At 37.3% G+C, this 13210-nt stretch overlaps 1 protein-coding gene across 1 annotated transcript in view; it reads left to right on the top strand.

Moving 5' to 3' along the window:
• LOC136040362 (uncharacterized) overlaps positions 1-13210 on the top strand; it is a 35784-nt gene that overhangs the window by 21117 nt on the left and 1457 nt on the right. The window contains exon 2 of the mRNA XM_065724613.1: positions 8415-8597. Coding sequence (XP_065580685.1) covers positions 8415-8597 — 183 coding nt within the window. The remainder of the gene's footprint in view (positions 1-8414; positions 8598-13210) is intronic.

Raw genomic sequence — 13210 nt, 5'->3', positions numbered from 1 at the left:
CAGCCCATACCTTTTCTAAAACCAAGCTGGAAGGGTGTAAAATTGCACTTGGAGTTAATGGCCGGTAGCAGTACATATTCAAATAGCTTACTAACAAAACAAGACACAGTGATAGGACGATAATTAGAGCAAGCACTGGGGTCCTTACCCCTCTTGACTATGGGAGATATACAACCGGACAAAAAACTATCTGGCACAACGGACTGTGCCAAACACATCTGAAACAATAATTGCAAATGCTTCAGCAGTTCAGGACAATCATAAGCAAAAAACTTGAAGCAAAGACCATCACTATCGAGAGACTCAGACTTATTCACTTGCATAAGAGCTCGGAGTATAACACCAGATTCCACCGACAACACTTGAGATTGGTTGATACGAATTGGGAGGATTGAGTTTACAAGCTTTGTAAAATGATTTTGGAGATTAATATTAAACGAAAGCAAAATATTTTTATAATGAGAAACGAAGTCACATAGCCGAAGAGACGAATTAATTGGAGGTGAACACTTAACACTGTTTATAACACGATCCCAGGATTTCTTGTCACAAGGACCATCCCAGGCATTCAGTCTCGCTCTACGCAGGGAATATTTGTACTCTCGTTTGGTTTTCTGTTTTATTTGATGTACTGAACCAGAAGAAGGACGATTACAGGCTATCCACATACGGAGCCAGAACTTGGCTTTTTGTTTAGCTATCTTCACTTTAGGATCAACTTTCCAAAAGGGATTGCGAGTACCCGTTCGCACGCACTCGGAGGGTACAGCTGTTTTAGCGGCAGACTTTAGACAGAACACTATATTTGCTGATAATACGAGTTGATATCTATCCGCGTTGAAGTTGTAGATACAGATGTTTGCAATAAGTGGAAAGGCACTTTAATAGATGATAATAACTGGGACAATGTCAATACATAAAGTGGAACATTGGTATTTTCCCAATTTAACTTTGAGAACCACTTGGGAGAGTTACGTTGCACAGAGGTCGCCATGGAGCAAGATAGTTGGCACGTGATTGGTAAATGATCGTCGTCGATTTTAGAGTCTTCCACATGAACTATTGATGAAAGTAGAGTTGAATCTGACACAATTACATGATCAAGGTTGGAAGTAAGACCACCACGATTGTGAATATAAGTAAATAGAAGATCTTTATCAGCAAGATGGAATCCTCCAGGTAGTGAATCGAGAAAGATTTCAGATCGGTCGGAATTAGATAATAAGTCAGTGTTCATGTCACCGGCGAGAACCCATTTGGTATTTTGTTTTGAAAGGTCGCTAAGTAGTGTTCGTAGGCGATTACATGCTTGTGAAAAACTAGACAATGACTGCACAGTCTTTTTATTACAGGGGAAATAAATGTTTATAAATGCGGTATCACCACATTTTATCGCTAAGATGTTAGCGTCGCTTTGCAATAATATCGGCTGAGTCTTGTGTCTGAAATAGATGGCCAGACCTCCTGATGGTCTTCCACGGGTTTTTTGGGCGGCTCTCAAGAAGGTATAATGGGTCTGAGAACGCTTTAGGCTATCAACATTCACTTTAGAGAGAAGGTGCTCCTGTAGAACCACAATATCATTTTCAAGTTGCTCACTTATCAGTAGATCCTTGTCTTTTGTACCATTAATATTAAGGGAAACAAAGCTAAACGGAGTTTGAGCATTCATTTATTAGCGTTGTTGAGAGCCGATCGGAGAACTTTGCATTTCAGGCTAAAACTTACGTGTTCCATAGTGCAATTTGCACATTTTGGTGATACTTGGCAAGGCTTTTCCTTGGAATTCACATGAGGGCCAGAACATCTGGAACACTTGGGATGTGCTGGTGAGCTGGGACAAGCTCCAATCAGGTGATCAGTACTTTGACAGTGAAAGCATCGACGCGGAATGGATTGAAAGGGCTTAGCGCGAAAAATTTCATATCCAATACGGATTCCCGACTCCAGAACCGCATTCAGAGCGGTTTTGTCGACGAACTCGAGGCGAAAAGTACGAGAGTCGCCGATTTGACTAGCACTAATAAGTCCTTCCACTGAGGCCTCCAAATCAGCTCTTGAATAATTATGGGGTATATCCCGGACCACAGCTAAAGGCTTTTTATCAATCACTCTGGCTCCAACGTTAGGGATGGAGCTAGTAACAGCTTCAGCAAGCGAGTCGGCTGAGCGCTTATCGCGTACCATCACAACCCAGCTTTTGCTATGTGGCTTAGATTTTAGACTTATGATTCCGTCGTGACCATCCAACGTTTCGAGCTTCTTCATGCGAAGGATAGGGTCGCTGAGCTCCGGGGGTGGGTTTCTTACAACGACAGCGTAGGATGGTTTTTTCGTATTTTGAGTAGGGGCTACAAGCTTAGACTGTCCCTCTGTAACCTTGGACGCAATATCACGCAGCTGTTCAAGGCAAGAATTCACCTTGGCACTGAGGGTACTGAAGGCATCGACAGGGATCATTGGCACTTCGCTGGGACATTTGATAACAAAGTCTGGAAGCTTTATGTTCTGGGAATCGCACTTTACAAGCGAAGAAATAATGTCCGAAGCACAGTTTAATGCAGCATTGGCTCCTACGCGCTTCGATGGGACTTCATTCGGAAAAAGATTTAAAAAAAGCAATTTACGGGTCTCACCAAGAGAAGAAGACTCGAAGAAATCGGCCAAGTACTCTTTTATCGTATCGGGCGAAACTCCTTTTGCAAGATTTTTCTGTACAAAGCACAGGATAGGATTGTAGAAAAGTTCATTTTCGCACCAATTGCCAATTCCCATTTTCTCTAGATTGAAGGTTCACTTGCGAGAGAAGTAAGGGAAGCGTTGGAGGCTGCCTACCTTGTCCCCGCAATTTAAGGGACAAGCCCGGTGGGTACCACGGCTCTTGCAAACAGCTCTCCCCCACCCTTCTGCTTACTTTTCTCCTCTCACTTTTATCGTAACGCAATCGTCTATAATATCGGAAATTATAATTATTTTTGCAACTGCTTAATCCTGACCTATATCATATATAGTTCATGAAAAAATCGATAAGAGAAATCACTGTTCCCAAGGGAATTTTCACTCAAGTCTGAAAATAATCCGCTTATTTATAATTCTTTGGACACTGAATTAATTATTATGAAAAAATTGGCTATATGTCAGGTAGAGACGATAATCCTGTACCAAATATTAGTGATAGGTTCAATCCAAATATAGGTCCTCACAGCTATTTCACTGAGGCAGTTCCAAAGGCTAACAATTCTGTTGGAGGAGAACATTCTCCCCAGCTTGGTGTTTCCTTGTTTCTGCAAAAGCTTTTGAGAGCAATTTTATGTATATAGCAATATAGTTATAACCAATACAGTATCTGGTCATAAAAAGACCCATAAGTTAGACATATAGACATAGACATTTTTTATTTTCATCCAAAACATATAAATTAAACAAAGAATTTACTATTAACAGCCACTCTTAAGACAAAAGAGTCCTGACTGTGGCCGCAATTCTAACCACCATGAATCTGCTAAATCATTTCTTCAAATGAGTTAACATGGTAATCATAGGGTTACCATGGGCAGCTAGTCTTATTGGTTATGTTATTGTAAACTGAGACTGGTAGAAAGATACTAGGGTATATATCAGGGCTGTTATTAATGTTAAAAGTAGGTATCACTGTCTAGTAGTGTCTAGGGTTAATTTGAAGGGATTTAATACCATAAGGAATTAGCCTATCTTGTCCATAATAAACTTTTTGATTTTTGTGTGGCCAAACTATTTAAAATTGATTGGGGAGTCTTGCCATTTTGATCTTGGGTAAGCAATCCAAGTAAAAAGCAAAAGCCAACAAATTTTCCCTGAAATCTTAGAAGAACCTTGTAACTTCTCTTGTTTTGTGTTGGAGATAGATGTATTTAGTTTTTGAGAATCTTTTATCATTAGAAAGTGCAATTTCTGTTTTTCTGATTAAACAAAGCATAACTTTCATTTAAAACTCAGTTAAGGATTGTCCCTAAAAACATTCAAGCATAGCTGCTAGGAAAGTGCCCAAAATCACCAAAATCACAAAAAGTGCCCAAAATCACCTCAAAAGAAATATCTTCTGATCAATTTGTAAGCTCTTTGAATTATCAATCTTCCATTATCAATCAAATAAAATCAATAGAAATCAATCAAATTTAATTATCAAATCACAAAAGCTTAATGATAAGTAGTCCCCAGGGAAAATTCAATAATGAATCTTTTGTCTTTAAGACAGTCAGCTGATGTTGTGGCTCAGAAATGATGTTTATGGTATTCCTCTTAAAGCTAAATATTGGAAGGGTAACTACCTTCTGAGAAGCCATGACGTTGGTAGAATTCAGAATTAGAATTTGAGAGAAATTTCCCAGGAACAGTTGATTAATTGATTGGAGAGTCTAAAATTGGGAGATGTAGAAGATGGATGGAATAACTTTAGGGGAAAATTTTGTGAAGTTCCTGAGTTCTGAGTTCTGAGTTCTTTATTTAACATTAAAATCCATAAACAAAAAATTACTTCAAGACAATCTCCTCCATAAGGCTCCATGGCCAGGAAAGAACAGGGGAGAAAAAAATACCAACAACAAAAAAATATAAACAAAAACCAAAAAACAAAATTGAGTCGCCCACCTTAATAATCTCCAAAAAATGACAAGCTAGGCAGAGGGTAGCACACGATTTCACCTACTCAATTAAATATCCAACTCAATCCAGAGACATCAACTCCAAGGGAAGCCGGAATAAAAAATAAAGAGACAAAAAAAAAAAAAAAAAAAAAAAAACAAACAAACAAAATTATTTACTAGCTAGAAAATATCTAACATAATCTTTGAACATACGAAACGAGTGGCAGTTTCGTACGAGCTCTGGGAGCGTGTTCCAGATCCTGTTGCACGATCCTGACGGTGTATTTGGGGAGAAAGTTAGGAATGCAGCTAGTGAAAATTCTTTATGTTTAATAGAGAGGAGGATATGCTAGTACAGGAATGATCTGAGTGGGAGAATCATTGAAATATGAGCTAAGAAGGCATGAAGTGGAGGCCATGGATGTAAATTGCCAAGGACCTGGAATATGCTGATAGATGGCATAATAGTATAATACTTCACTGACATGTTAACAAATTCAGAGGGAGTGGTCAAATATAGACTTGTTTTAATTAAAGATAAGAATAGGGGCACACTTAGTTATTATTGAAGAGTTTAAACATAAATGGGCTGAAAATTTTGAGAATGTACAAAATCATGATAGAGTTGCAGGAAAATATAAAATGAAAAAGTTTGTGATACCTTCAATGTGAAGGAAGATTTAGGTCGTGAGGAAGAATGAGTGACAGCGGTGAAAAGATTTAAAAGAAAAAAGGTCCCTGGTGCTGATAATTTGGTAAAACAGTTTCTTGGCTATGAAGTAAGAAATATGTTACTAAAAATTATGAATATAGTTTTTGAAATAGGGGAAGTACCTAACAATTATGGGAAACCGTAATTAAACCCCTGTATAAGAAAGGTGATAAGAATGACTGTGGTAAATATAGAGGAATTAGCCTGGTATCTGTAGGTAGTAAATTATTTACTATGATGATATTGTTTAGACTTAAAGAGGCTGTAGACAAAGTTTTAAGGGAAGAGCAGTGCAGTTGTGGTAGGGGTAGAGGATGTGACCAAATCGTCACTCTTGATTAATAATTGGGGAGTGGCTGAGTCATTAATCACCTGTGGTCCTCAATTTTATATCAAATTGAGAGTAAAGCAGGGTTGTGTCCTATCCCCATTTACATGCATCATTTTGATGGAATATTTATTAAGAGGCAAAGGAAAGGCAATGGGAGAACATGAAATGAAATGGAGAAGAAAAAAAATCCCTGGACTTAGATTATGTGGGAGACTTGAGCATGCTAGACGAAAGGGAGTGCAAAAGAAAGGAGCTTTCAGTGGTTTTGTAAGTTCAGGTGGCCAGAATAAGTTTGAATATTCATATTAATAAAAATAAGTTGCTTAGGCTATTAATAAGTGAAGACAAAAAGTTGACATTGGGTAACAAAAAGATTAATCATTTGGAAAGCTGTCATCATCTTCATCAACCTTGGTAGTATTATTGTAAAGGTGGTGGGTGTCCTGAAGATATTGAAAGTAGAAAAGCCAAGACTTAGGGTCCACCATGGAATAAGAAGGGTAGCATAGTAGCAATACTTCTTGGGAGTTTTCATGGCATAGTGAAATTTGTTGGCATGTTTGGAAGCTTTTGGAATTCTGTCAAATTCTGCTACTTGCAGCTTTGGAACCTTTTCCATGCCTGCTCAGAGTGTTTTTTTTTACAGTTAAAATAGAAGCCTGCCGCGTGCTGAGTGCCGGGAACCGGCGGCAAAGCTGCCGGGCCTGCCATACTTTAGGAAATCAAAAACCTGGACTAGATAAATTGTTGGTAGATAAGGAAGTTTCTGTCCCACCACCTGAATAATTAAAAGAAACAATGGTTTGGCGATATGTCTTTAATACTGACAAAAGACAAGTTTTTGTCCTACCACCTGAAAAATTAAAAGAAACAAAGGTTTGGCGATATGTCTTTCATAATGACAAAAGACAAGCCGAAGCAAAAGTTAAAGGTCCAATGAAAAACGTAATTTTACAAAAGCACAAGTTTTAATTTAAGGTCTATTTGGACAACATAACATCAAGAAAAGGCTCAAATTGTCTGCGTTTAGAAGACAAGTAACAGTGAGAATCCACATATAGAAGCCTGCCACGTGCCAAGTGCGGGGACCTAGCAGCTAAGCTGCTGGGCCTGCCATACTCTAGAAAATCAAAAACTTGGACTAGATAAATCATAGGAACATAAAGAAGTTTCTGTCCCACCAATTTAAGAATTGAAAGAAACAATGGTTCGGCGATATTTCTTTAATAATGACAAAAGACAATCTGATGCAAAAGAAGGAGTTTTTGTCCCACCTCCTGAAAATTAAAAGAAATGAAGGTTTGGCACTATGTCTTTTGTAAGGAAAGAAGATAAGCCGAGGCAGTAGTTAAAGGGTCAATAAAAACGTAATTTTACAAAGGCTCTACTTCTAATTTAAGGTCCGTTTGGATGGCACGATATCAAGAAAAGACTCAAATTGTCTGCATTTAGAAGACAAGCCACAGTAAGAATCCACATATAGAACCCTGCCATGTGCCGAATGCCGGGACCTGGTCGCATGTCGCCAGGCTGGCCATACCTTAGAAATTCAAAAATCTGGTCTAGATAAATTGTTAGAACATAAAGAACTGTCTATCCCACCACCTTAAGAATGAAAAGAAACAAAGGTTCAGCGATATTTCTATAATAATGACAAAAGACAAGCTGAGGCAAAAGAAGGAGTTTTTGTCCCACCCTCTGAAACTTGAAAGAAACAAAGGTTTGGGAATATGTCTTTCATAATGACAAAAGATAAGCTGAGGCAAAAGTTAATGGACCATTAAAATACGTAATTTTACAAAGGCACTACTTCTAATTTAAGATCCATTTGGACGTTGTAACATCCAAACAAGCCTCAAATTTTCCGTGTTTAGAAGACAAGCGATAGCAAGAATCCATATATTAAGCCTACCACATACTGAGTGCTGGGACCTGGCGGCAAAGCCGCCGGGCTCTTTGTACTAAACATGCTTTGTATATTCACTATTATATAAATCAACTACAGCTCGTATATTTTAATCCTTCTAACTCACCATATCCTCTGTGGAATATGAGACCTCTTTAGGAATATCTTCCAAGTCTTTTTCTACACCTCACTTTAGCTCCCTGTGTTTGGTGCTATTTTTTTTGTTTGGGGGGGGGGGGGGAGAAAACCTTCCGGTATCACTGAATGGTGGTCTTATTTGTACTTGAAAAAGAACTGGTTTATTCTTAGGAGCTGTATCACCAGGTATTTTCTCTTGTAGTGGATATATCAATAACAAAGGAGTACCCTCCTGTAACAAGCTTGCACCAAACTTCCCAGAATGTATACCTTAAATGTGTACCTATACTTTAAAGGGTAAAAGACTTATTATTGACTACTGTAAACACAAAAGACAAATAAAACTCATAATAGAAAAAAATTTATAAAAATACACAACAAGCTGCCCAAGCAATTCTGAATCATTTAGCAATCAACCAATCAGCAAATTATATCCTGTATATTTGCAGGGAAAATACAAAAAAGATGTTTACACATAAGATGAATGAAACTCATAATGGAAAACAAAATATGTAAACAGTAGGAAAACAGTCTTCCTTTCTTCTTCTTTTTTTATTTGGTTTTATGGTGTGGGTTTGTTTCTGTATTTGTGTTGTTGCACTGGTGATTTCTCTTTTTTTTTTTACTATAAAAATACACAACCCAAGCAATTCTGAACCATTTAGCAATCAACCAATCAGCGAATTATATCCTGTATTTTTCCAGGGAAAGAATTTGGAGAATGAAAATGAGACCCACAAGATGGACGAAGCAAGGATAGTAGCCAATAGACTAGTTAGGAGATGGACTGTTGCTACTTGGATTTCCCTTTGGCTCTTTGCACTCTTTATTGCAGCTATTGGTGTCTCACTGGGAATTTACATTTACCAACATTTTTCAGCACACCATGTAAGTATTGCTATATTCTTCTTCATCTTCAATGTCAAATGTATTGACAGGGTGACTGAAACATCAATTTAATTTAGTTCAAAATTTTAATTAAATTAATTAATTAAATTAAGATTAAATTTAATTTTTTAATTAATTAAATTAATTTTATGAATTAAATTAATTAAGTTTAAATTAATTAATTTTAAATTAATTAATTTTTAATTAATGCATTTAATTAAAATTAAAACAGTTTAACTTAAAACAAAAAACAACAAATGAACAAATATTTTTTATGCTAACCAATGGTCTTCATAGCACAGTTACCAACTTTCTGATTTTCTGCCTTTGTGGAGTGCAATGTGTGTTTGGGGGCAAATCATGCGCGACTTCCCCTGTTTTCTCCCCAGATTTCGCCAGGTACCCATTCAGAATTGGGTCAGTTCAGGCTGAGCTTACAGAGTTACACTACTGATCTTAGTTCCAAACAAAATAACCAGCAAAACCAGGACTCAAACATCTGTCCAATGCAGCATTTAAAGTCTAGAATGCTAAATACTAATTTTCATGACAGGCCACAAGCAAGTCTTGGCTTTGTAATGACAAGTATCCAAATGTCGGCTTTTTTATAGCAGGAGATGCAAACAAACTAAGTCTTATTTACCTGTGCAAAGACCAGGAGCTTAAACAAATTGTTTATTTCCCTACTACAGAAGGTGGAACCGGGTTGGATGTTATTTGTACCAACCTTAAAATTTTTACAATATTCCAACTACCCCCCCCCCCCTTGGTGGTAGCTATCATTTCATGCTACAATTGAAACCACTGCTAGTTGTTCAAACAAATTAATCAGTTTCCGAATTTTCATACCGCCCAATAACAAGTTAAGGTCTTTTTGATTTTGGATCTTGGATTAACTCTGAGAGTTGGGATGATGTTTTGTTCGGTGTAAATTATACGTTTTTAGCGACCAATCCAAAAAAAGGGCGACCTGAAGGATTTTACTGGATTATGACTGGAGTATGGAGTAATCACCTTGACCCCAGTTTTTTTTAAATGTACAAGGGTTTCTTATTTAATTTGTGAAAGGCAGAGATTCGTTAAGTTATAGACTTACAACAATTTGGAAACCTGAAGGAGACATCAACTTCACACTACCTTGCTAGTCTTCTTGACACTGTTCTTAAAAACCTTGAAAACCATATTGATGGTTTTGATCAATATCCATATTGATGGATATTGATTCAACCATACATGGTTGAACCATGGTTGATGCTTGGTTGAATCTTTCTTTTAATTGATCTCCAGAAATGGTTCGACCTAATTGACCACAAATCTTTGTAAATAAACTGCCGACGGAGTTCCAAGTTAGTCCCTTTCTAGTTAAAAATTGTTGCCTATATTTTAACAAATCGTTATTTTTTAACAAATCGTTATTTTTTAACAAATCGCACCAGATATCTGGAATTCAATCCCCTTGGAAATCCGGAACTCAAATAACCTTATTACCTTCAAGCGAGCAGTGAAGGGTCGTTACAGAAATACTGTTTAGATTTGAATATCGTGCGGTCCTCCTCTTTTCGGTTTTTTTCTTTTGTTTTTTTTTAAATTTCTTTTCTTTTCTTTCACTTCGTCACCCCCTTTTTTTTCTTTCTTTTTCTTTTTTTGATAATTCCAGTTGATTCGTTGTTTCTGTTAGTTGATTGTTTGATTATTCTTTAGTTAAGTTTCTTCCCTAGTCAAGGACTTTTGTGCTTTCCTGATAGATTATGTACATATAATTATGTGTTTTTGTTTAAATATATATGATTGAATTGAATTGAATTGATATAAAAATCTGTCGGTCTGTTGGTCCCGGTTTTGCTAGTTTAGGTACTTCCAGATCAGCTAGGACGATGAAATTTGGCAGGCGTATCAGAGACCAGACCAGGTCAAATTAGAAATAGTCGTTTCCCCGATTCGACTATTGAGAGGGGGAGTGGGGGCAGTTAATTCGGAAAAACTAGAAAAAATGAGGTATTTTCAACTTACGAACGGGTGATTGGATCTTAATGGAATTTGATATTTAGAAGGATATCGTGTCTCAGAGCTCTTATTTTTAATCCTGGCCGGATCTGGTGACATTGCGGGGAGTTGGAGAGGGAAACCTAAAATCTTGGGAAATGCTTAGAGTGGAGGGATCGGGATGAGACTTGGCGGGAAAAATAAGCACAGGTCCTAGCTACGTCATTGACATAACCGGAACGGATCCGCTCTCTTTGGGGGAGTTGGGGGAGGTTTAATTTTGAAAAATTAGAAAAAAAGGTATTTTTCACTTATGAAGGAGTGATCGGATCTTAATGAAATTTCATATTTAGAAGGATCGCATAACTCAGATCTCTTATTCTAAATCCCGACCGGATCCGGTGTCATTGGGGGGAGTTGGGACCGGAAATCTTGGAAAAGGCTTAGAGTGGAGAGATCAGGATGAAACTTGGTGGGAAGAATAAGCACAAGTCCAAGGTTCGTGAGTGACATAACTGAACCAGATCTGTTTTTTTTGGGGGGGGGGGGGGTCCAGTGCTTTGGCAAGCTCGGTGCTTCTGGACGTGGTAGGACGATAAAAATTGGTTGGCGTGTCAGGGACCTGCACAAATTGACTTGATAAAGCCGTTTTTCCCGATTCGGCCATCTGGGAGGCTGAAGGGAGTGGAAAAATTTGAAAAAAATGAGGTATTTGTAAAGTACGAATCGGTGATCGTATCTTAATAAATTTTGATATTTAAAACGACATCGTGTCTCAGAGCTCTTATTTTAAATCCTGACCGGTGTTAAGCCTCTGATTTTCCTTAAATCTATCTATTGATTCTTAGAATTTTGCTATAGCTCATACCATATGAGCTCTTTGCTCATGGCTCTTCCGACCTCGTCACAAGTGCCATATGAGCTCTTAACTTTTGTTCTTTAGTCCACCCTGAATTTCTATAAAGGAATTTTTTTGTCAAACTTACATAGTTAATCCGTAGATCTTGACTTAAAAGATTTACTCACTGTTTCTCCCTTTTCGAGAAGCACCGTCCATTACACCCGACACTGGAGCACCGTTGCCACGTCTAACCTTACTATTACGAGAGATATCTGTCAACAAATCATAGTTAATCCGTATATCGTGACCCAAAAGATTTTCTAGTCTAGTCTAGATCTAAATTGTCTAGATCTCACATCGTGTTTCCGTAGAAAGAGGTATTTAGTATTAGAATTTATATCCAGGCTCAATAACTTTTAAAAGATTTGACAGATTCTTTTAAAATACACATATATACGAACCTAAAACACACACACACAAATATCAATTTTAAATGTCAAATAATTAATTTTATGACTTTTTAATAAAATCCCACTGTTTCTCCCTTCTCGAGATGCACCGTCCATTACATTCGAGATGCACCGTCAATCCACCGTCTAGGTGGATTAACTATGATCTGTTGACAAATATATTTCGTAATAGTAAGGTTAGACATGGCAACGGTGCTGTGGTGTCGGGTGTTATGGACGATACATTTCGAAAAAGGAGAAACAATGAGTTGATCTTTTGGTCACGATCTACGGATTAACCATGATTTGTTAACATGGCAACGGTGCTGTGGTGTTGGGTGTAATGGACGATGATCTCGAAAAGGGAGAAACAGTGAGTAGATCTCGAAACAGTAAGAAACAGTGAGAGATCGTGTTGGGTTTAATGGACATTGCATCTCGAAAAGGGAGGAACAGTATGTAGATCTTTTGGGTCACGATCTACGGATTAACTATGCTAGTTTGCCGAAACAAATTCCTTGAACCACAAGGAAATCATTTTTTTGCACGGGTAGTACTCCTCTTTCTTCTTTTTTCTTTAAAGCTTGCAGGGCACTGGAACATCACAGGGAACTGTTTAAGGGCTTATTTGAAAGGAAACTGTTATATCAAGCACCTTTTGTAAATATTAAAATGATATTTTTGAATATCTGAAGTGAACAAAGGGGCTTTGGTACAAAAATGCTCTACATTAACAGGTGTGAAATTTGTATTTATCCTTTACTTTCTGGTTAAAGGACTTCTTAGATGATCTTTTAGCAGAATATAACCACGTATCTTCTGAAAAATTGCTTCTTTTATTTAATATTTTTGAGCCCCTCTGCTGTTCGATTCCCTGAGATTTGTTCTTGACTAGATCCAGCTAAGAAACAGCTAAGGTCTTTTTCCTGTTGAAACTATTAAAAAATCACTCGTTAAAATCGAGAGCAAGGGTAGAATATGCTGTTTGGTGTGAACGGCGCCACATTTATATGCTTTGAAGAGTGAATTAGATCCATAATAGTATTGCAATAACGTCATGAACTGTATGATAAGTTTTTTACACAGACAAGATTTTCTATTATTATCAAATATTCCTAGAGGACCACACAAAAAAAACTATCAAGTTAATGGTCTTTTAAGGCCTTTTTTAATGGCCTTTATAGCTTCTTTCATGTGAATACACATACAATTTTTGATATCAAAAAAAAAACAAAAAACTGTCATGAGTTCGGTTTAAGATAAAAACAAATTAAGTAAGTATCATGGCCCAAAATCGGTTGGGAGCCACTGCTTTAAATGGAGATTTCTCATCTGTACTA

The sequence above is a fragment of the Artemia franciscana genome, chromosome 20 (assembly GCF_032884065.1).
Source record: "Artemia franciscana chromosome 20, ASM3288406v1, whole genome shotgun sequence".
In the NCBI taxonomy this organism is placed as follows: Eukaryota; Metazoa; Arthropoda; class Branchiopoda; order Anostraca; family Artemiidae; genus Artemia; species Artemia franciscana.
The sequence above is the reverse complement of the archived record's forward strand: the minus strand, read 5'-3'. Positions and strand labels throughout refer to the sequence as shown.